General features: G+C 40.7%; 1 protein-coding gene across 1 annotated transcript in view; it reads left to right on the top strand.

Annotated features, from left to right (window-relative positions):
- The window catches only part of LOC145394910 (cell adhesion molecule 3-like), a 197,316-nt gene that overhangs the window by 163,337 nt on the left and 8,317 nt on the right, over window positions 1–25,662 (top strand). Inside the window, exons 6-7 of the mRNA XM_080268660.1 lie at window positions 1,420–1,542; window positions 15,950–16,099. Coding sequence (XP_080124786.1) covers window positions 1,420–1,542; window positions 15,950–16,099 — 273 coding nt within the window. The remainder of the gene's footprint in view (window positions 1–1,419; window positions 1,543–15,949; window positions 16,100–25,662) is intronic.

Here is a 25,662-nt window from a genome sequence, read left to right on the forward strand (position 1 = left end):
CCGTCGCCATCTGTAACATAAAGCTATCCGTAAAGTGTTATGGCTTTCAGTTATGGCCTTATACCTCACAAACTTGATATTACCCAGATCTTGTTTTCATATCATTTGAAATCATAAAATGTTTTGAAAGATGCTTAAAAACTTACATTTCTAGTCGCATAACCTGACCCAACAATTGAAACGTCTCCGTGCCAAAACTTATGTTGATCCTTGTAAACTTATTCTTAGTAGTTTGGATGAGTAACAGTGACATAAAACCAACTAATATGTTGCCCCTTTGAGAACTGATGTCACTGCCAACAGTAATGGAGAATGATCAGTCTCAAAGTTCCTCTCACCTAGAACTGTTTCTGTAATCCTTTGAAATAATTCTTTGTTCCTTTGTTCCGAATTTTATCTGCGGTTGTTGTCAGGTGACTGAGTATTCGCAGCAGGAAAGGGACAGTGTCACTGCAAGGACCTGGGTTATGATGTGTTGCTCCTCTGAACAAAGAAGTTACTCCTCAGTAAAAGGAAATGCCTCCTACTTTTATTTTTGTGTGTTTCAGTTAGAGAGTAGCTCTTATTACGTCAGTCCAATGACGTATTTCTATTGTATTTTTGCTGGCCTTCGAATAGGAGGAGTTTGATACAGTCCCCATCTGTCCAAGGACTATTACAATCACCTCGTAATGGCGTGAGCAAATATAGTGAAAGAGTCAAGTTTGTTTATACCAGTAAGTTCACTTTACGCTACATTCCCATGAGCCTGGCATGGTATGTTTTCTAACACCCTTATGTAGTGTCCTAAAAAGAGAAGTGCATTGAGAATTAGAAATCACAATGGCCACAACATAGAAAAGAGTAACTGAAGTACTACCTACTTATTTGGTCAGCAAAAATATCTGAATTTTTTACAAGGTCTTAATAAGACTTTTAAACTTCCAGGATTTAACATTGAAAACATGACGGAAATGTAGACACAAGATTATAAACTTAGCTCCTTCATCTAGCTTCATAGAAATTTTTTAATCTGCAGAAATTTAGGGGTGGTAAAGAAAGATTACCTAATAAGTGAAATACAGTACTCTTTACACAGGAATGATAATTAAGAAAATCTTAATTCACGTGGAAATCATGATTTACAGCTACCGAATTTACTGGGAAAACACAGTTATACCAACTACCCTTAGGAAAAAAAACTTAACGTAGAAATCCCAGAGAAAACAATATTGGGACAACATTTCAAATAATAGTAGATTAATACCTGTACGGTTGATCCTCTAGCTCACTCTAGCTATAATTTGTTGACTTAGGATGGCGTGACTGCCTTGTGCACGTGTGTAGTCTATACTAGTGTTTCACTGTTCACGTTGCTTCTTAATCTTGCATCAGTTCCCTGCCAGCACAATGCCACGGCCTTAGACTGTCGTTCCACAGATTCGCCCGATTTCCGGTTACGTCGGTGGCCAGTGTGGGGCACACCTGTACGGGAGGGCAGCACGGTGTCACTCCTCTGCCTCGTAGACGCCAACCCCCCATCCACGCCCACATGGCTCAAAGGTTGGTTCTGTCATCACACAAGGGTACTTCTCTTACCACTCGAGGGAATTTTACTCATCACATTAGGGCAGTTCTTTCACCACAATAGGGCAGTTCCCTCACCACACTAGGGCAGCTCTCTCGCCACAATAGGGCAGTTCTTTCACCACACTAGGACAGTTCTCTCACCACCCAAGGGCAGTTCTCTCACCACACTAGGGTATTTCTCTCACCACACTAGGACAGTTTTCTTATCAGGGTTAGTTCTCTCGCCTTAGAAGGGCAATTTAGTCATCAGGGTCAGTTCTCTTCCCATACTAGAGCAGTTCTCTCTCCTCATCCCTTCCTTCAATATTGCCTGCTTTTATATATATATATATATATATATATATATATATATATATGGAGCCTCTGTGGTACAGAGGTAGAGTGTGTGTTTCGTACACGGGTGGGCCAGGGTTCGTGCCCCGCCAGGGTAATAAACTTTGGGAGTGTTCACCCGGCCACGTACTGCATTGGCAGACACAAGGGGTGCTGTGGTCGAACCAGTGTCGCTTACTGTAAATATGCTTGCACCCAGTCCGCTTGCGCGGGCCGATTACACTTGGTTCACAGACTGCTGTTACGGAACAGAGAAAGATAATGTACACTTTAAGTGAGAATACTAAAAATCACTACTGTCCCGTAAAGTTCCAGGTTCAAAACAAAAGAGTTAGGTAAAATTACAAGTTAAGTTTAATGCTCAAACTAACAACAAAACATTCAGGACTCATAAGGATAATGTAATGGCAAAAAACAGGTTAAATATATGGTTAACTGCAATAGCCTCTATTAACACGAAATTAGCATGAGTAAATTTATCTAAGTCAGCCCTGATAAAATGAGAATACCAGATAATACTCAGTGAATGCAAGATATATGATTACAGATACAAAATATTATTAATAAGGGCTGACACCCAAAACACATGAATCACGAAAACCCCGCTAGGTGCAAGAACTAACACCTTACGCTACACAGTACAAGAAAAAATGCAATAACAGTTATACTCAAATTACACAGCTGCTAGATGGTTGGAGACTTCCTGAGCACTCACAATAATAACAACTGTACAGGGGAGGACAGAGATGTGAACAAAATGAGGAGTAGATCTAAGTGGCAATAATGCAGAGACTGAGCTCATTATATAGGGGCCGGCAGAGCTTGATACAACTTGTAAGAAGGACGCGCAAATGAAGCCATGGGGACAAAGAGTTGACAATCTTGCTCTGAACAACAGAAAGAACGACTTACTCTACTATAAGAGAAGAGGGGGGGAGTGAGGTAGAACACGCTCGTGATCAAACATGCAGCATACTGTACGTTAGAATTACACAAAGGATGATGAAATCATAGGCTATGTAACACCTCCCCACAAAGAAAAAGAAATTTACAACGGAAATTTCTTATTACTCTAAAACAATCTGTCTAAAGTCTAGATAAGCAATCTGCAATAACATTTTCTTTCCCCTTGACATGTTGTATGTCTAATGAATACTCCTGAAGAAGTAGACTCCATCTTGTCAATCTCTGATTTTTATCTTTAAACTTACTAAGGAATTTCAGTGGGTTATGATCGGTATAAATGACTATGGGGTCAAAACCAGAACACAAATAAAATGAAAAATGCTGTAAACCCAAAATCAAGGCCAAAAGCTCTTTCTCAATAGTTGAGTAGTTCTTTTGAGGTGGAGTGAACTTCTTACTGTAATAAGATACAGGGTGTTCAATACCCTGATCATCCTCTTGCAGCAAAACAGCCCCAGCTCCTGTATCACTTGCATCAACAGCCATCTTAAAAGGCTTAGCAAAATTTGGAGTAGCGAGCACTGGCTGACTTAATAGGATAGCTTTAAGTTTGCTGAAAGAGGATTCACAGTTATCGGTCCAGACAAATTTAACTCCCTTTTTCAGTAGGTCTGTAAGTGGTGATACAAGAATTGAAAAGTTAAGAACAAATCTCCTGTAATAACCTACCATTCCCAAAAATCTTTGTAGCTCTTTCTTACTTTTAGGTCTGGGAAGATCACTTATAACCTGAACCTTAGCTGCTGGTGGTGCAACATGTCCATCACCAATTACGTACCCAAGGTACTGAACTTTAGCTTGACCAAACTCACACTTTGATAAATTAGCTACAAGATTAGCCTGAACCAAACGCTCAAGAAATTTTCTGACATGGCATAGGTGATCTTTCCAGTTGTCACTGAAGATTAATACATCATCAGTATAAACAACACACCCTGCCAAACCCTCTGTTACAACATTCATGAGCTTCTGAAATGTGGCTGGTGCATTCTTCATACCATATGGCATTACAGAACATGCAAAAGTCTTTCCTAGTGTTACAAAACATGAGATCTCCTTAGCACGTTCAGTCATAGGTACTTGCCAGTATCCCTTTAACAAATCAAACTTACTTATGTACCTAGGCTTTCCGATCTTGTCTGTGCAATCTTCCACGCGAGGGAGAGGGTAAGTGTCTGTTTTGGTTATCTGATTAACACATCTGTAGTCGATGCAAAGCCGCTGTGACCCACCTGGCTTAGGGACTAGAGTGACAGAACTCCACTTGCTCTGACAGGGCTCAATCATCTTGTGGTCCAACAGGTAGCCAAGCTCCTTCTGGATGAGAGGAACTTTCACTGGGTTCACACGGTAAGGAGGCAATTTAATTGGCTTTGCATCTCCAACATCGACATCATGCATCAACACAGTGGTTCTTCCTGGAGTAGCACGGAACACTTGCGGGTACTCCTGCAGTAATGCCGAAAACTCCTGCCTTTCCTCGGGAGGTAGATGAGAAAGCTTAGTCTGGAGATCATTCATGATATCAGGATTCTTCCCCAAACTATCACTCAGGCTCATGCTGCATGGGAGAACTTCACTTGCAGACTCGGGTGGAACAGCTACAGTGCAGACTGGGTTATTTTCATCCCGCCTGTGATATAACTTTAGCATGTTGATGTGACAAAGTTGCTTGTTCTTTCTACGATCTGGTGTGGCGATGACATAGTTGACATCACTGAGTTTCTTCTCCACGAAATAAGGACCACTAAACTTGGCTTGAAGAGGTTGCCCATGCACCGGTAGCAGAATCAAAACCTGATCTCGTGGCTGAAAGTGGCGTAACCTGGACTTCTTATCATACCAAGTCTTCATCTTCTCCTGAGCAGCTCCTAAATTCTCTCGCGCCAGTTGTAAAGCAGTGGACAGCCATTCTTTGAACTTCATCACATACTCCAGCAGGTTGACGTCATCTTCCTCTGACAGTCAGCATTCCTTGAGTAACTTAAGGGGTCCTCTCACTTCATGGCCAAACAGTAGTTCAAAGGGTGAGAAGCCCAGTGATTCATTTGGAGATTCTCTTGCGGCAAATACAACGAATGGAAGACCTTTATCCCAGTCTTTCTGATGTTCCAAACAGTATTTCTTGAGCATCGATTTGAGTGTTTGATGATATCTCTCCAACGCTCCTTGGGTCTGGGGATGGTAAGCTGAAGACGTGATCTGGGTGATGCCCAACTCTTTCAGTGACTGCTTGAAACCATTTGACATGAAATTACTTCCCCGGTCTGACTGTACCTCCTTGGGCAGACCAAACTTTGTGAAGAACCCTAGCATTTCCTTAACCACGTTCTTTGCTGAGATATTTCTAAGTGGAATGGCTTCGGGATAACGAGTAGCCATATCAATCAGGGTCAACACATAAGAAAATCCTGAAGAAGTCTTAGGAAGAGGGCCCACAATATCCACCAACACACGGGTGAAAGGCGCCTCAAAAGGAGGAATGGGAACTAGAGGTGCAACCTTTTCGGTCTGATTACACTTCCTCACAACTTGACAGGTGTGACAAGACTTACAATACCAGGAAACATCCCTGAAGATACCTGGCCAGTAGAAGTGTTTCAAAATGCGTGCCACAGTCTTCTTCACTCCAAGGTGTCCTGCCAAACTGGAATCATGAGCTACTTTAATGATATCCTGCCTACAAACACGAGGGATGACAACTTGATGTACAACCTCCCACTCACAGTCGGCTGATGCTGTTGGGGGTCTCCACTTCCTCATAAGTACTCCTGACTTTATATAATAACAAGTAGAAACACCAGCTGACTCTTCCTCACTGCAAGCAGAGTTAGCTAGACCTTTCCACTCAGGGTCAGCAACCTGCAACTCAACCAACTCTTGACGAGACAAATTATCAACACTACGGGGTACTGCCTCATCTGGTGAGTGGTCCAAATTAGCAAGAAAAGTGTCAGCTAAGATAACATCATCATCATCATTATCCTCTAAATCACCAGTAACTTTAGACTTAGCCCTAGTGACAGCACATGCAGAGAACACATCAGGGACATCACAATCCTGGGTCACAGCCACTGGCTCACATACAACTGAGGAGCTAGACACACTTGACTTCCACCAATACATTTCCAAGTAAGAAAGTTACACCTGACATTTGGAGTGTCTCAACCAACCCAACCATAACGGAACCATTAACAAAACCAGACTCTAAATTCACTCTGCACAGAGGGACAGAGAAGTAATTATTCCCTACACCTTGTAAGATTACAGTTTCATCAGAGGAATTAACATTAGAGCCTAGAACACTGGTCAGCATAAGGGATTGGCAAGCACCTGTATCATGATATATTTTAACTGATTTCCTGTCATTACTGTCCAGAGGACTGACAAAACCATCAGACAGGAAATTAGCACATGAACTCTTGAGAGTGTCACCCACGTTACTGCTCAAAAGAGGAGCTTCATCATGAGAATTTAATTTACCCCTCAAAGCAGGTTCAGTTAACTCAGTTAAAGAATTCTGGGAACTCTCAAGGGTGGACACTAGACCAATTGACTGAATATTTAAAGACTCCTTTTTGTTCACATCACGCTGTCTCCTGAAACATTTCTCCGTAGTATGACCAAGCTTACTACAATAAGTACATTAACTTTTCTGAAATCTAGAGGTGAAGCTGGTATTTACTTCCTGAGAAACATCATCTTTATTCTCTTTCCTGTTACCTGTACTCTGAGTAGAGGCAACGTACTTACTCTCAGCTTTCCCTTTTTCTTTAGAATATCTCTTGTGAGTGAGAACATATTCATCAGCTAAAACTGCAGCATCAGACAAATTATCTATTCTTCTCTCATCAAGATATAGGCTTACATCATTATTAATACACCTTTTGAAGTCCTCCAGCAAAATCATCTGCTTAAATTTGTCAAAATCAGAATCCACATTCATAGAATTTAACCACTGCTCTAACAGATCTTCTTTGATTTTTGCATACTCAACATGGGATTGCTTATCTTGCTTATAAGTTGTCCTAAATTTTACTCTATAGGCTTCAGGAACAAGCTCATAGGCCTTAAGAATCAAGCTCTTAACTACATCATAATTATCAGATTGATCCTGAGGCAAAGATGCATAAGTTACTTGAGCTTTACCGGTGAGAACAGTTTGAAGGAGTACTGGCTAATACTTTTTGGGCCAATTAAAACCTGTAGCTACCCTCTCAAACAACTGAAAATACTTTGTTAAATCAGATTCATTAAAAGGAGGGACAAGTTTAACATTTTTAGCCACATCAAAATCATCAGAGCTAGATGATCCAGTTCCACCTTGTTTCATGCGATACTCATGGTCTGCCTGAATCCTAGCTAGTTCAATTTGTGCCTGAGCCTGTGCCTGTGCCTCCTGAATGCGAGCATTTGCCTGAAATTCAGCCTCCTGAATACGAGCCTGAGACTCCGCCTCCTTAGCCTGAGACTCAGCCTCCTTAGCACGAGCCTGAAACTCAGCTTCCTTAACATGAGCCTCCTGCAGAGCTAGCTGTAACTTAGCTATTTCAATCTGCGTTTGCTCATTTGGAGGAGTTACATTAAACAAGCTTTTATTAATCATGCCAACAATTTGATCTTTAGAATGATGAGAGTGAACTGCAATTCCCAATTGTTGAGCAACAAGCTTAAGTTCATTCTTTGTTCTATTTTCTACATCACACACTGTTTGCACATTTGACAAAAAATCTTTGGCTTCATCAAGTGTAGTAATAGTAGACATCATGAATAAATCACAGTCGCAAAATATCAAGCAATATCCTTATGACAATATCCTGAATATCCTGATAAGAGGTCGCCAAATTTATGTTACGGAACAGAGAAAGATAATGTACACTTTAAGTGAGAATACTAAAAATCACTACTGTCCCGTAAAGTTCCAGGTTCAAAACAAAAGAGTTAGGTAAAATTACAAGTTAAAGTTTAATGCTCAAACTAACAACAAAACATTCAGGACTCATAAGGATAATGTAATGGCAAAAAACAGGTTAAATATATGGTTAACTGCAATAGCCTCTATTAACACGAAATTAGCATGAGTAAATTTATCTAAGTCAGCCCTGATAAAATGGGAATACCAGATAATACTCAGTGAATGCAAGATATATGATTACAGATACAAAATATTATTAATAAGGGCTGACACCCAAAACACATGAATCACGAAAACCCCACTAGGCGCAAGAACTAACACCTTACGCTACACAGTAGAAGAAAAAATGCAATAACAGTTATACTCAAATTACACAGCTGCTAGATGGTTGGAGACTTTCTGAGCACTCACAATAATAACAACTGTACAGGGGAGGACAGAGATGTGAACAAAATGAGGAGTAGATCTAAGTGGCAATAATGCAGAGACTGAGCTCATTATATAGGGGCCGGCAGAGCTTGATACAACTTGTAAGAAGGACGCGCAAATGAAGCCATGGGGACAAAGAGTTGACAATCTTGCTCTGAACAACAGAAAGAACGACTTACTCTACTTAGGGAGGAGGGGGGGAGTGAGGTAGAACACGCTCGTGATCAAACATGCAGCATACTGTACGTTAGAATTACACAAAGGATGATGAAATCATAGGCTATGTAACACTACATACACATCCAAAGCCACTCCAACACTACAATTACACATGCAAGCACTTCTCACCCTACATACAATCTCAACCAGACAGCCTAAGCCAATTGGTAGAGATACATTGGCTGTATCATCCCGACTTCGGTCGGGATAGGCCGGTCCTGCAGTGGATACTCAAACGGCTGATGATGATGATATATATATATATATATATATATATATATATATATATATAATTTCAGTACGATAGTATTCATCAAACAAATGTGCCTGGTGATCTTGTCAGAAAGCATAGGTAGGATGAGCATTTTTTCCATGCTTATGGGTACTAACTAAAGATAACTTGATCTTCGATGTAATTCTATTAAACTCTTAAGTCAGGTGACGTGCTGTATATTTAATCTACCTGCAGACGATATTATTCACCTCAGGAAAGGCTTTCCGCACTGGTAAGATTAGAAGTAGCCTTCCTTGTCCCATCCCCTACAATGATATCTCATTTAGATTTAATACAGCTGTCTTGAGGAAACAAGAATGGATGCAAGTGATCGATTGGAAGGGGTTAAGAACTTAGGTCGGTCTCTTAATCTGCAATCTTTACTACCACGAGTATATTTTATTCCAGCTACCAAACGGACGACTTAATGAAATTAAGTGAGATTTTTTTGTGGTGAGTGAATTAGTCAAGGGTACACATAACCTCTTTACTTTGAAAAGCCTCTTCTAAGCTGAAAAACTGTCGTTCGGCAAGAGCAGCAATAAAAAGGACACCCCATCATCAATAATTCTTTTTATTACATACGCTGATGAGATATTTTTACATGTAGAAGTGGCCCTATCCTTTGGTCACTCCAAAGTTTTTCTCAGACGCTAGGTGCTTCACTTGTGTAGCCTTCAGTGATGACCTGTAATACAGTTCTGATGGTGCCACAACAATGTATTACTGTGGTACTTATTTGGACTGGACGGGTTTGTTGTAGTCTTCATTAACCCCATCACTACGGAATTACTCCCTGAAGCCGATTTAAATTGACTGTTGGTAGGAAGCCCAAACAAAAAAGACGTTATCGTACTGAGAGGGTTAAATGTTCTGGACTGGTAGACTGACCTCGTGGCCTTACATCACTTGTAGGGGCTTTGTTGTTGGTGAAACTCTCTGGCAGTAAAGCAGTTTTTATATTATGTAGCCTGGGAACAGCATGGGAAGGTGGTGGTCAGATAGTCTGAGAAAAGGTCTGCTGTTCAAAAGGAGGCGATATCCATCCTAGCCTGGGTCAAGGAACAGTTTGATGATTTGCACTTCTTAAAACCGGACTTTGATAATACGTCCCACCTCCATGTCATAAAACACTCCCGCTAATACTATCACGCCAGTCCTGACTGAGATAACTCTAGCATGTATTCATTATGGACGGTGGAAATTACTGTTGTGCTGAAGTGAGGATGTATGATGAGTGATCTGCGGGATGACTGTTGAGCGTCAGAGAAAACTGTCTAATCTGTACCCAAAGCCGGAATCGTAGGGGAAAAAATGTATCGGTATGTTGCCTGACATGCATCCTCTGAGGACTAGAGGTCCTGCAGGTGTTTCTGCCGTACTCAGTAACGGCCCTTTTTCTTGCGACACATCACCCTTCCTTACATAGTGTCGTACCTCATCTTTATCTCTCCCACTTTTGCTCCCAGCATCTCTCTCACATGTATTCTTGTAGTCAGCCGCACACTCTGCTCCTCGTTTTCAGTCTCGGTCTCCCTCTTAACCACCTGACTGATATATACAGTCCTCTTCGATCTTTTTCCATCCATTTGCTCGACATGGCCAGACCATATTATACTATTTTTCCCACATCAACCTGTACACCATATTCTGTAAAAACCCATTTATTTGTCAGCCATGAGATGCCCATGTGAAGTAGATTTGGAACACTTGATAATTGTAATGTATTTAATGTATGTTTAATGTCTTTCTGTTTTTAACCCTCTCATGACTGGGACAGTTAACTCCAGGGAGTTTATATTCAGACGAGAATGAGTCACAGGAACATTCGAGTGTTGAGAAACTAATCCTGCTTAATCTTATGTTAAAATCATATCATCATGGAGGAAATATCTGTCTGTCAGCCTGTCTGTCTATCCTATGTATGTATCTATCCATATCCATCTATCTGTCTATCTATCTGTCTGTCTATATCAAAAGAGATTGTCCGTTAGAATTATACGGGAACTCGTGAAATTAATATATTTTTCATTTCCATCGCTTTTTAGTTACAATGTTCTAGATAAACTATATTTTGTGAAGGTTGCAAAAAATAAGTATAAAAGATATTACAGGTATTGCATTGTAAGCATTGAAGACTGTAACCTAGCCTTGGGCCCTTACATCCGGAAGGGGATAATATAGATGTATCTATCTATCTATTGCCAGACGCCATAATCCCGTAAGGGGTGGCCACTGACTTTGAGTTATTTGTTTTACAGAGAGGGGCACTAACCCTCCACCAACCCACTTGCTGACACGTAGGGAGCACGTATGGTTTGGTTATATGGTTACCACCCAGTGTTGTAAATGGTTTCTTGGCTTACAGGAAACCATTTGGCTTGTCACCTGTAAAGGAAAGAAAAGCAATAAGAAGTGACAGGAAAGATGGGAGAAATAGGAAGAGAGGAGGGCAGGCACAGAAAAAAAAAAAAAGATAAAGGCTTAGGAAGAAGTAGGCAGCACTACATCAAGTGAGTGGATGATGGTCGCCACCACCTACCACTAATAATATGAAATTTTATATTCAGGGTCATAAGAGACCTACAGCAGTTAACTCTTTTGGTTAGAACAACAACTCTGATTTATTATGCCTGTTCACGCTACATGTCTAAATTCAGCTGGGAGTCAGTAATAAGAACATTAGCGTTTTAAGTGACTAATATTGTCGTAGTTATTTTGCAGCCTGCGGGCAACACGAGGGAGACGCCCTTGACTAGAAACTCACGGGGACTGTAACCACATTAAAGTATTTTTAATGCTCTTGGCTTATTAATTACGGGACTTGGAGTTAATTAGTTTATTTTTGGGTGTTTCATGGCGGAAATTATAGCTCTTCACTTAAGTAATTGGAGCAGTTGTGTCCATTTCCTTATGCTAACATTTTTCTCTACTCGTGATGTTTACCCAACGTGATAATTTTATATATGGTTTATTTACCGTCTTAAATCTTGTGTACTGCCATCGTACTCGTAACGTATTACATTTCAATAACACTGCGGCTTCTAGGATTCACATGGCTATGTAAAACTGACTGGCCTTAGCTGGCATACAGTACTAGAACTATAGCAACCATGAGAGTGTTAATAAATCGTGATTTATATTCACAAACTTTCGATCACTTCCCTGCAGTTAACCTCTTCAGCACAGGCACGTCAGTTATATTTAGTTCTTGCCGCACACACGTTTTAAAGCCTTATATTCACTGCCAAAGGAGACTTTGCTGCAGCTTTTTCTTACCGATATGTATTGCATATTACACCTTTGATGCTCTTCTGTATATATATATATATATATATATATATATATATATATATATATATATATATATATATATATATATATATGTGTGTGTGTGTGTGTGTGTGTGTGTGTGTGTGAGAGAGAGAGAGAGAGAGAGAGAGAGAGAGAGAGAGAGAGAGAGAGAGAGAGAGATAATATTGACAAATTACATATTAAGCATGTAAGAGAATGTAAGATTAAATAAACACAATAAATCGCTCTTGGAGCAGCTTTACGAAGTCTTCAAATCTATCGAGAATACGGCCTTACTGAGCCACGGATTTTTTATTTATTTATTTATTTTTTATATGCTCGACTCTGGGCATGGGCTTCACAGCCTGCTTCCAAGGCCCAGTAGTCTTCCTACATGTCACCACTTCGGCGCTAACACCCACCGTCCATATTGCGTACATGCTAGGGCTGTCTCATAGAGGACTGGTGTATTGGTATTAGTGGGGGTATTTTTACGACATGTCGGCGGGTTTTCTGGTAGATCGGTAAAGTCTGCTTTACATGAAATTGAAATCCTTAAACTGTTCCCTGCCCCAGCGGGGATTTGAACCTGGGTCCGGTAGGACCGCAGGTCACCTCTCTACCGATTGAGCCAATGAAAACGTTAATGCCGCATCCAGCTCCTTCAGTTCAGGCAGTTCTTAAGCTGATGAATATCTGAAGTGACAGCATTCATATTATGGAAAATGTCGCCACGGCATTAAAGCAGGTTAGCGATGATTTATTTTTGCAAGAGTGCAAGGAAAGGAGAGCACACAAACTTCTCATGCCTCCTGCTGTTCCTACATAAGCAGTTGTCAGTTACGAGGGGCAGCAGTTGTTAAGCGTATTACTGTGAATCCCTACCCAGGTGAATATGTAACCTTTACTTATCAGGATTTCTTAAGTATACAAAATTGCCTGGTGTTCGCCTGACTGTAATACCCGGACCTTCCACAACACCTAAAGAGTTAGTAGATATTTTTTTTCTCCATTTAATTGCTTCGACTGGCAGGATTTCTCTGAGGTACAATAAAATATCCAGTGCCGGTTGGTATAATATACAGTATATGTAGGTGCGTTTGTAACATGCAAAGGGTTAGGGACAAGAGATGTTAACTCCTTCAATACGTTGACGTCTGTTTGTACTTTATTCTCGTTAACTCCATACTATTTTATTAAGCTTAGGGGAGATCTCTTGTAGTGAAGAGTGTAAACCTAAGACTATATCTAATTCTTCCAGTTCCATAAAACTCTTATAGGCTGGGTAAAATTTCTGGAATAAAGGCATCACGGTACTGAAGTAGTGAATGACTCCGACCCACTTAGCGTTGGTGACTTCAATCGCGTTGACATCTTTAAACCCAAAACTGGCACAAGGAAGTATTCTTCATTTTATTCTTGCTACCTCCAGGCGAGTTTACTCAGCTTTGGACAGACTTTTGGAACTGGCAGGGATAGACCTACTTGTCTACTTTTTTATTCATGATTTCCCCAAACGGATTTATTCACTATTGAACTGGTAGGGTTAGATAGAGCTCGCATATACCCCTTCACTACTACAGATCCTTCCTAAGTTGGTTACAGCCGTCTGGGGATGGCTGGAATAATGTTATATAAAACGTCACAGTGATGAAGTGGTAAATAAACCTTAGAGTGAGAATAAATGTTTTACGTGGCATCATCGCAAGCACGTAGTGACCCTTTCCGCCGCAGCACGCATTATCCATTTTATTTTTGCTACCAACTGAGGATTTAATTCAGCTAAAGGGAAATCTTTTGTACTGAAGAGTTTAAAATAGAGTTCATTAACCCCACCTGCTAGAGTTGCCTGTGTCAGACTGACTCTCTAACCTTTACAGTTCAAAAACACTAACACAGGATTGTTTTCCAAGTGTCTTTGGAGAATTAGTAGCGCATCATCCTCGGCAAGATGTTTTATTTTTACACCACAGTCATCAGTATCTACCTTAGTTCCATTGATGTCAATGCCAAGTGCTACTATATTATAATAACATTGACATGTTGAGGTGCAGTATGCAAAATCAGTCATTACAGAAGTGATGCTAAGAAACTTCCCGTGCCACCTAGAATACAACCCCTGAACTGAAGAAAATCGTCTGGGGCAGCAGTAATGGGATACAAAACACATGGTCGTGCACGAATAGCAACTGACTGTGACTCACACCTAGTTGTCTCTCAAAGCCTTCCAGTTCCGTTAAGTCTTTCCCAATGTCAGCTGAATATAGGAAGGATGAAATGAAATGACGTCGTCATAGTAAAGTACTTAATGATAATGATCAAAAGCGGTAGTGATTAATTTAGCAAACACGCATTACACTTTTTTTCCTTCTTTCGGTTAATGGTATGGTAATTACCCTCATTCTTTCTATCTTTGTTTATCACTCTTTGTGTCTGTCAATTTGTTTCTCAATTTGACTGTCTGTTATATCTGCCCATGAATCTGTCTGTCTGTCCATCACTCTTTACCTGTCTATCGACTTACTCTAATGGGAGTTACTCGGCTGGCGATAAACATGAGGTATCTTTTTATCAGTCTATCAGGCCGTGCATCTTCACTTTTTCTCCTTCCGTTCATTGTCTTCCTGCCACTTCCTTCCAGCCTGCCCTTTTCCTCCCTTTCTCGTTTCTCCATTCTTCACCCTCCACACCTCTACTTCTCTCACCACATCCTCCATTTTTCCTTCACATCTCTCCTTCTCTTTCCACATAGCTCTCTCTGGGCACCACCTTCCTCCTTACTGACTGACACTGATGCTAGTGAACATACGGAATCAATCTTTATACACATTTATTTTTCTATGTAGGCCTATTAGTATGCCGGCAGAGCGAAAGGTAGTGAGGTACGTGTTAACCTATCTGTATATCAAACATTCTATCTACCTATCTGCATACCAGTAGTCGCAAAGGAGATGGGTGATGTATTTATCTACTTGCCTATTTATCCACCTATCTCCAAAGACAAGGGTTTGTGAGTGAAGTATCTTTCTACCTGTCTGACTACTTGCCTATCTGTCTATGTACCCACAGAGCCAGAAGTGGTATGAGTGACGTATCTACCTACGTATCTATGTACCCGCAGAGACACAGGGGGTATAATTGACGTATCTAGCTACCTATCGATGTACACACAGATCCAGAGATGGTATGAGTGACGTATCTAACTACCTATCTACCTATCTATGTAAACACACATACAGAGGAGGTATAAGTTTCGTATCTAACTACCTGTCTATGTACCCACAGAGGCAGAGGAGGTATGAGTGATGTTTCTAGCTATCTGTCTACCTATCTATGTACCCACAGATGCAGAGGGGTATAAGTAACGTATCTAACTACAGTACATCCCCACAGTACACGAGTTCCAAGTACGTGATCCCCCTTGTACGCAAGGACCTGTTTTTTTTTTTTTTTTTTTTTTTTTTTTTTTTTTTTATCACTACACGAACTGATCTCCTTGTAAGCGAGACAGGCAGCAAAGAGTGGCCCAAATCCGAGGTTACCCCGAGTACACGACATTGCCCCCCCACGAAGCGATAACGGGTAAAGGTGAGCAGCCATATTCTTGCTGGTTTAGTTAAGCCATATCCTTGTTGATTTACCTAGTAAAGCCATAATATTGTTAGTTTACTTTATCTTAGGTAATATATATTAGACAGTTTCCCTGTATAGTACAATACTTAGGTCTGAAAGGCGTCTCAAGGGTTGCCCTGAAGGGGGGTGCCACCCATATATAATTTTTCCCATAGTTTATGTATTCACAGTACACAAATTCCTAGTACGTGACGTCCTCTGCCGCCCATATAGGCGTGTACTAGGGGGATGTACTGTACCTGTCTATGTACCCGTAGAGACAAAGGTTGTGTGAATGACATATCTAGCTACCCATCAACCTATTTACGTATCCACAGAGACAGAGGGAGGTGCTCGTGAGGTGTCGTCGTCAGGGGGGTGGCTGAATCTGACTCGGGCGGCGCCTGAGGACAGGGGCTGGTACAAGTGTGCCACCACGCACCCCTTTGGACACTTTGCATCACACTCCGTCTTTATCAACGTACTGGGTCGGTATATTATCATGTGTTACCCTTGTTGTGTTGCTTTACCCATCAATGTACTCGGTCGGTATATTTTTATTTGGTGGTGCTATGGTACTTTTGCTGTGTTCTTTTGTCATCTTTTTGTTGTAATGCCTCCCATATACTGTCTTGCCTTTGTACTATACTTCTTGACATGTGCACTCCTGCATCACATTCCGTCTTTATCAACGTCTTTGGTGCGTTTATTATCACTGATGTGTGTTTTGAATGGTTTGTGTTGGTGCTGTTGCATTATGTTTCTATTGTGTTGTCATGCCTTGGTTGTCATGCCTCTTTTGTTGTCGTGCCTTCGTTACCATGCCTTTATTGTGGTGTTGTATCCCTTTGTTGTCTCGTCACGCCAGTGTTTGGTTTTCCAGCCTTCATTGTTTCGCTTCTATGTGTTGTGATGCCTTTCTGTTGCGTTGCCCTCGTTGCCTTGTTGTATTGTTTGCATTGAGTTGTTGTAGCTTTGTTGTTATTGAGTTGTTGTGTTCCGATGCTTCCCTTGTTATACCGTTATGCTGCGTTGCCTTTGTTTTGTCACGCATCATTCTCTTGAGCGGTGTTCTTGGTGGGTAGGAAGCTTCGTAGCATCTCCTTCTTAACGAATTATTTAATATATTGCACCATAACATTATATTCTCTGCTGTCTTTATCTTTTAATGCTGACGTTGTTTGCATCAGTAACTTCCACGAGGAGATTCAAATGCAATGAGCAGAATCAGTCGCTAAGGAGGTGTTACAAAATCTCTGGAGCCACGTAGAATATGGCGCTTTTACGTTCATCAAGGCCTTTGTTACCAGTTACAATAGTGAAGCTGGTATTTTCAGTGTAATTCACCGGGTTGGTCAGGATCACTTGATGGTCGTGATCGTCACCTTTTACCCTCCCGGAAGGGACCTGAGAGCTCATATAGTCCGATTTAAGGGCAAAACTGTGACCTTCACACACGCTCAGACCCATCCCCTTGCTCAAGGGGGACAGTAACCGCCCACTTCGTCAGTGAAACTTTTCGCAACCGAGCGAGGCGCGAACTCCCGTCTGCCAGATGGCAAGCGATAACACGACCACTGAGCCAGCGAGCGGTGTGTGTGTGTGTGTGTGTGTGTGTGTGTGTGTGTGTGTGTGTGTGTGTGTGTGTGTGTGTGTGTGTGTGTAAAAACTTTGCAACCACTCAAGATATCACAAAATTTTACAGGTGTGTAGTAGGGAAAAAAAGCACCACGAGTTCGAAAATGGTGAAAGTAGGTCAAAGTCTGACTGTTCCCATGTTAACTTCGCATCCGTTCAAGATATCGTCACAAAATATTACAGGTGTGTAGTAGGGACGAAAATCTACCAGTTCGATATGGTGAAAGTAGATCTAGGTATGTGTGTCTCTTACCATGATAACTTTGCAACTGCTCAAGATATCATCTTAGAATTTTACTGGAGTGTAGTGGGGATGAAAATCTACGAGTTCGAAATTGGTGAAAGAAGGTCAAGGTCATATTCTGTGGCGAGCAAGATATGTATCGTCTCGTGGGTGGTGTGATTCTCCCCTTGGGGGGCCCGTAGTACAGTCTATTACTGCTGTGTTGTTGTACCATCTGAGTTGCATTCTCTGGTCAGTCTTTTATTACTGTGTTGTTATGTTTTCTCTGTTGTATGCTCTGGCCAGTATATTATTACTGTGTTGTTGTGCCTTCTGTGTTTTATTTTCATCTTCTTACACGCTGATGGCTTAACCCACTGAGTGCGGGGACATTTTTTTTTTTTCGTTATATTCCTTTCCTTGATGATTTTTTTTTTCATCTCAGGACAGACTTTTCAAACTGGTGGATTAGATGAACCATGAATAAACCTCTTCAGTACGAGGGGCTTAAGCTAATTTCAATGAAGTCGTCTGGCAGGAGCCGGATTCAAGAGGTTAACTGTGTTCCCATGCATGACATGTCATATTGATCATCGTCCTTGGTCAGTTTATATCAGTTTTGTGTTATGTCTTCCTTGTTGTGTTGTGATGTCAGCTTATTACCGCTGTGTGTTATGTCTTCCTTGTTGTGTTGTGATGTCATTTTATTACCGCTTTGTGTTATGTCTTCCTTGCTGTGTTGTGATATCAGTTTATTACCGCTTTGTGTTATGTCTTCCTTGTGTTCTCTTATGATGTCAATTTATTACTGTTTTGTGTTAAGTCTTCCTTGTTGTGTTATGTGGCGATGCCATGCCGCTGTTCACATGCTTCTGTTATGCTGTGTTGTTCTTTCATTACGTCATGTATCACACACTGATTTCAGCAACGTCTTCGGGTAATCAGTCCATATATTGCCATGTTATGCCCACCTTGTTGTGTTGTGTTTTCATGTACCTTGTGTTGATGTATTGAGTTGTGTCGTCATGCCTGAAATTGTGCTGTTGTGCTGTTTTTTTTTTTTTTTTTTTTTTTCGCTGTTGTGTTATTTTAGTTTTGTATTATAACCCAACCAGCCTTTGAACGTTTTTTGCATATTGTTCTTGCGACTACCAGATGTGAATATAAATATGTCCGGACTGAAGGAACGAAGTAATACATTCTGCATTGAAACAGCACCTTCTGTATTGAATCTACGTGAAGAGTTTATATTCCCGTGTGCTTTGGAGGCTTTGCAGCACCTCCTTAACGGCTTATTTTGCCTTTTACCTCCTTCTATTCTCTGTTATACTACTTAAGTCCTTTAACATTACCACTGACTGAAGAAATAACCTACAAGTCTATGTTTATGTAACAGAAACAGAGAGGAACTTAGGAGCCTTAACCGTATATTGCATAGCATTGCGTTACCTGTGTGTGTCAATTATTGACCCGGTTTCCTCGTGACATGTGAGGCCGGTAGTAGCCTTCATCAACCCATCCTAAGGTAATAAAATATCTGTACTGAGTAGCATGGTCCCGGGTCCCTAAGCTTCTGATGGGGCAGTAAAGGCGTAACGTCGTGACAGAGTGTTAACCCCATTAATCAGGTGACATATCTTTGAGTGCTGCCACCAAACTATTTTATTCATCTTTATAGCGACTTTATGTACTGGAGTAGTCGGATAATGCATGATATATTTTTTTCATGGCGAAATGTCTCTGCTAAGCTTAATCACATGGTCTGGATGTGGTAAAAATAAAATAAACATCGCGTCTTTGGCCGGGCTGGTATATGACTGCTGCACTGCCTGTGTGTATGTGGGGGGGGGGTCAGTCAGTGATTTTTTTCATCTTCTTCCCTGCAGACGAATTATAATAAAATCGGGACCTATCTGTAAGAGGAGGTGATTAGTGCAAGATCCTAAGTGCCATTATTAAAAAAAAATAATAATAATAAATCAACTGTAAAGCTGCAGAACTGTCACACAAAACATTTAGGAATAGCAATGTGGGGTTTGTATCATTGTAAAGTTTAAATATTCAGGTTTTTTTGTGTGTATCATAAAATTCTGCACTCGCGTGTGCGTGCGCCGTCCGATGAAAGTGCAAAAACCCTCACACTGTAACCATTATTATGATAAAAATGTGTTTCTTATAATTTTGAAATTGAAACTGGATGAAAGTACTCTATAAACAGGTAAATATTGTTCACTAATATGAGTACAACATAGAAAGAGTTTGATTATTACAACATAGAACGAGTTTGTTTGTGTTAATGCTTGTTTTAAGTGTTTTGTTACCAGTAAACACAAATTTGGGACAAAAAGATGTCTTGATTTCTACAACGTATTTACATTATTAATTTTTACTAAAGTACTGTAGTATCAAACAAGCAAACAAACAGAAATGTAAAATCAACAATGAATGAAAAACATAACACTAGGAAATCAATCATTATGAATATTAGTAATGATAAAAACACAAAATAAACAAAGCATAACAAACAATAATGGAGACAAGGGGCGTTTGTTTATAGATGTGTAAGCAGAGCAGTAAAGATTAAAAAGCACCAAATTTCACAGACTATCATTCTCCAGTACTGCTTATTGTGACTGTGACTGTAATACTGCACTCACATAACAAAACGACTTCTCTCTGCCAAAGAACCTGATGGCTGGGGAGGTTAGGTGGGTATAGGACTAATCATAATCAACAAGGTGGTCATTTTCATCCACCTCTTCAGGGTTTTCTGAGTACTCTTCAGTGATGCCTCCTTCCTGTTGTTGAATAATGTCGTGGAAGTAGGTGGCTTTGTTAGCATGGGCTAGGTACTGCACCAGGTACTTGATGTCATGCAACTTTTCTGGATTTAACCAGATGGGACTGCTATACATGGGGTGGGAGTCGCACCGAGACAATGTCTAACAGCATCTTGTTGTATCCTTTCCTACAGGACATCAGCCAACTTGGTGGATGACACTGTCATTGGAGTAATCCGTTTTCATACTAAATCCTTCTTTCTACCTAAAGTCATAGAGCATCACTCGGGCGTCACTGAAGTTCATCACCTTTGAAGTGAGCTTGGTGATTAAATCCTGTAGCACACCAAAGTCCAAGAAGTCATCCTCCAGTATCTGAACTACATTTAACCCCCCAATACTGGGTTATTTTTAATGCAGTCATCACCTTACAACGGGCAATTTCCCAGAAATTGCTTGTATTCAGACCTTAATATCTAGAAGGGTATAGGACTTAGGGAAACAAAGACCATATTACTCACCAACTCTTGCAAATGAAAGTATCCCTAGGTCTGTAGGTCGTTGGACTGATGATGAATGACGTGAGGAAGAGAACTAGTTTTCGGCGTGAGAGCAGGACATTTTCGTGCGCCTGCCCAGGGTGCTGACTATGGCTTTGCTCTCAAAGTGATAACTTCTCCACTAGTAGATCAAGTAGACACTGTTGCATCCAAGGCATGCCTTATGGCACTATCACTGAGCCCTTTTCTGGTATCCTTGAAAAGAAGCATGGCAGGGGTGAATGGTGCAATTGACTACTGGCAGCGTAGACAGAATCAGACAAATAGGAACCTGAAGACATCACTGTACACCTGCAAAAGCATGGGACAGTCTGACTCGCACCTGTGTGCTATAGAGGGACTCTCTCCCTACTCTTTGGTGCAGAGATGAATTGGTGGCTGATTCAAATGGTGGCAGGAGGACACTTGCATGTATAGCTGCTACCTGGTGGCCTTGGTGCACCCCAGTTTAACATGTATAGATGTTACCTGGCAGATAGGGGTTAAACTCTTGTGCATGGCATCCTTAAGGAGAGAGATGTAGTCATCTTTTGTTTCAATGTTGGTGTAACTATGGAGCTTCAGTTCAATGAGACCGAACACTCAGTCACACAGCATGTAAGAATGACCTGGAACAAGGAAGGTATTCTTAATGTGGTAGGCCTTATGATGCAATATTCTCAGGCACATGAGCATAAAATTTGTATTTTTGTTCTGTCCACTACAGTTATCAGACACAAGCACTAAGTTCTCAACAATTTCTGGGTCATTATTTTCCTTAATCCACTGTCTTTCTTTCCTATTACCTCATCCCAGACATACATGGTCGACTCATTTGTTTTCAGATTCACAATACTGTAGTTATAAGTCCACAGCTTTTGCTTATAATACATCACACTAGAGTACAACTTGGGAGTTGGCAGGGTCTGCTGCAGGTCAAACGATATGGCACGAGTGTCCGGGTTATTGTAAGGGCCTCGTTGAAAGTGGGTCACAATGTCTTGCCCTCTCTGTGCCAGTTGCAAGTGTTTATTCAGCTCCTCTCTGATTCCTTCAGTGTGCTCCGCCTTGCTGTCTTCCCGAAAATTTTTAATATTCACCCTAAGTAAATCGCATGTTTTGCATGTATCCATCCTAAGTGGAGAAAAGCCAATATTATACTTACAGAATTCATTACAGTAGTATGAGTCCTTGACTTTCTAAACATCCGGGTACTTCTCATTCATAAATTCCCTGCAGAGGCGGTATAAAGCACTTTTGATTAGTTCTGTGGAGAGATATTTCCTCCTTGGTGATTTAGCTTGGGAGTAGTGGGAGGATAGGGTGGGCAAACTATCGATGTTCTTTAAAACGAGCCGCCTTCCTCCCCACAGTTTTGCTACTTGGTTCATGTCTGCCATGCTGATCTGGTATGGGTGTTCCTGCAGAAGTCATGTTATTTACCACAACCTTGACTCTCTTCTCACCTGTTCCAAAAACCGACAAAATACTTCTTTGCACACTCGGGTGTTGATGATATTGTACCTGACTATCCTGCACAGTTTGGTACTTTTTAGGTGGCTCGTCCCCTAAAGGCTTGCATCGGCAATGCACAGGTATAGGGTGTAGAAGTGTTTGCAGGTATACAGTTTGTTGGTTGTGATCACCTAAGGCCCAGTACTTTTTAAACACTTCTTCAGTGACAGGTCTGCTCAGTTTTTCAAAACACCCATCCTTACATGTTGGCCCAACATGTCGTCCAGCCACATCCTTGCCTGTTTTATGACTGACATAGGCTTTACCAGAATTCCTGAGAGTCTTGGTGACATTTATTTTCCACCCAGCCTCATTTCGGAGTCTTTCTCGAGGCTAAGAAGGACCTTGTTCTCCCACATCTTTCTCAGCACCATAACCATTTGCTGACGACTCTTCACTGTCACTGTGGGAAATATTTGCCCCCAGAGTGGTTGCGCTCTCTACTTTATAAAATAGTCTTCCCTGGTTAAAGAGCAAAGGAAAACCTGAGATTATGAATACCTGTTCAAGTGGTTTTTATAACCCAGAAATTACGTTCTCTTTAATCATTCTTATTATTAATAAATTAAATGCTACTGCATCTAACCCTCGTGGACAACTACTGTATATTGTAAATACATGTAATTACTTGGAAAGTTCCATTGACCTAAACTGCGTCTCTGCGTTAGATGACGTGTCCTGAGGATGAAAAGGCCCTTATATAAAAGGAAGATGTAGGTTTAACATATTTACATTAGTTTTAATTACACTAAAGCCAAACCAAATATTCCCTTTATCTAAGATTAATTAGATTTGCCCTGTATATATCATGATGCAATCTAACTGTATTTAGCATTGTAATTAAATAATAGTTGGCACCTCTACAATCTGTGAGGGATCAGAGGATCGCCATGTTGACTCACTCTGCTCCTAGACATGGTGCAAGCATGCTGTAAATACGCACCTCAAGGACGCTTGGATGCCCGAGCAACAGACAGAAAACGCCAGGCTCGTCGTCATCTGCTGTCCGACTCTACAGTATCTAGCTAAGTAACCTTGACAAACTGGCCAATTCAGTGGGGAATTAGCTAGGAGATAGGAGAGTAATAATTAGGTGAGTTAAAGTATCAGTTACGGTACACCTAAACCTAAGAGACTTATGTGAATTTACTTAAGGACACATTTATGGTGCCAAGTGAGGATACCGACTTGAAATAAAATAATTTACTGACATTTTATGGTGTCCTACGAGTGAGGGCCTATGACTTGTTTACTAGAAATTTCTTACATTTATTGGTGCCCCGAGTGAGGAAAGCAGATGTGTGCCGAAGCACTGAATGTGTTTAAGGTTGCTTTTGTTAGGCACAGCCTACAACCACGTTCAGCTGAAGTGGATGACGTGGAAATACGTATATACCGAGCTCTGGGTGGAAGGGCAAGTTCCTTCACTGACGATGAAAGGCTGAGTGCTGTATTAGAGTGGGAGCATGACCGTACTATCCTTTTCCTGGGAGGAAATGATATTCATGAAGAGGTGGAAGTTAATGAAGTTGTAGAAAACATTCTAGCCGTGGTAGGAGCCATAGAAGATTCATGTAAATCCTCGGGAGCCATAACCCTTCTTGAACCTAGAAACCTACTATGTGGCTCTCCAGTTTGCTATGGTACATATAAATTAATTAGCAGAGCTGTGAACAGGAAGTTGCAACGAATTAGGAAAGGGAGAGATTTCATCCATTTTAATGCCAAACCATTCTAAGCAACACTGAAAGCCGATGGTATACATTGGAACCATAATGGCAGAGAAGCGGTTCTGCAGAAATTTATATATTATATAGAACTCAAGAAAGGACACTTATATGCTATACAAGCTATGGGCCTATGGTATAGTAGGAGATAAATATTTTGAGCTTGGGGAATATGGGTATTTTGGAAATTGAGTGTGGAAATAATATATAACCCTAGAGGTTTAACAACCCAGGGGGATAGGTTTGATATGGCGGACCTTTTCCCTACATACTTCAAAATTTAAAATAATTAGATAATTACCAAGCTGGGGTAAATTGTGGTTGAAATTAATGGTTAAATTATTAAATTAGAAATCAGTCAACATGTCTGTTTCCTTGTTGCAGAGTTCTAGTAGTAAGGAAGGATGAGTAATGAGAGCCATAAATGATTGCAAACAATCATTAGACGAAATACCACTGTCCAGGGAGAATTTAAATAGTTTCCTGAATATAACGAAAGATCGATGGACTAAGTATGAAGAAGGTTAAGTAAATTTAGAAGCAGCTGTAATAAAAGCTAATGATAAAGATCTCTTTGAGTCAGAGACTACGAAATTTGAAGGTAAATTAAAAGAATATTTAACCATAGTAAAGTCGCTAGAGTCAAAATGAGCTGAGTGCCGCGGAAATACAAGTTGTGGAACATCGGAGTAAGGTTGTACTACCACAAATAACGCTTCCGGAGTTTGATGGAGGGCAGTATTGGAAATCCTCTTGGGATCAGTTCAAATACTTAGTTCATGATAGAACAGATCTCCCTAATGTGAGCAAACTCACATATCTGTTAGGACAGGTCAGAGGAATGCCTTACAAACTGATAAGAGAATTATCAGTGGAAGAAAGCAATTATGAGGTGGCCTTGACTATCCTTAGACAAAACTACGAAGACAGGGAGCAGGTTATTACTCGGTTACTGAAGGCTCTAATTGAATTACCCATACCTAAACACGATTTTGATTCCTTGCAAAATTTTAGAATTGCAATGAGTTGTAATTTAAAGGCTTTAGGTACTTATGAGGATATTAAGGCAGCAGATTGGGTGCTTTCGAGAATTGTGTCCTTAAAGCTTCTACCAGAAACCAAGGATGCCTTGTTTGGTAGATACCAAAAGGATAATTTCTGCGAAAAGATTGAGGAAGGCTTGATGAAACACTGTAAACATCTGCAAGGAACAATAAAGCCTACTGAGATTAAACAGAGGACTGCAATAAAGAAAAAACCCACTAACCAACTGGTTGGGAAACTTAAGTCAGAGAAGGCTAAGTACTGTATGTGCTTAAAGAAGAGATAGGTACTTTCCTTAGCTCCTTAAAGGCTGAGGATAAAATATTAAAGACAAGGAATAGACAAGCTGATGAAATTAAGGAAGCAAAACCTTCTATGGTAAGGGACAGGAAAGTTTGTGTATTTTGTGGTGAACAACATTCCAGTGCATCTTGTCCACATTATCCTGATTATGCTTCTAGAGTAGGAAAGCTTCAGGAACTGGGGTGTTGTATAATCTGTATGAATTCCGAACACACTTCCGCAGACTGCAAGACTAAATTATATCTTTGTTTTAAATGCAATAGGGATCATCGTCATAGTGCT

Source organism: Coenobita brevimanus, chromosome 29 (genome assembly GCF_032717465.1).
Source record: "Coenobita brevimanus isolate Jiangsu-jjx chromosome 29, ASM3271746v2, whole genome shotgun sequence".
Lineage (NCBI taxonomy): Eukaryota > Metazoa > Arthropoda > Malacostraca > Decapoda > Coenobitidae > Coenobita > Coenobita brevimanus.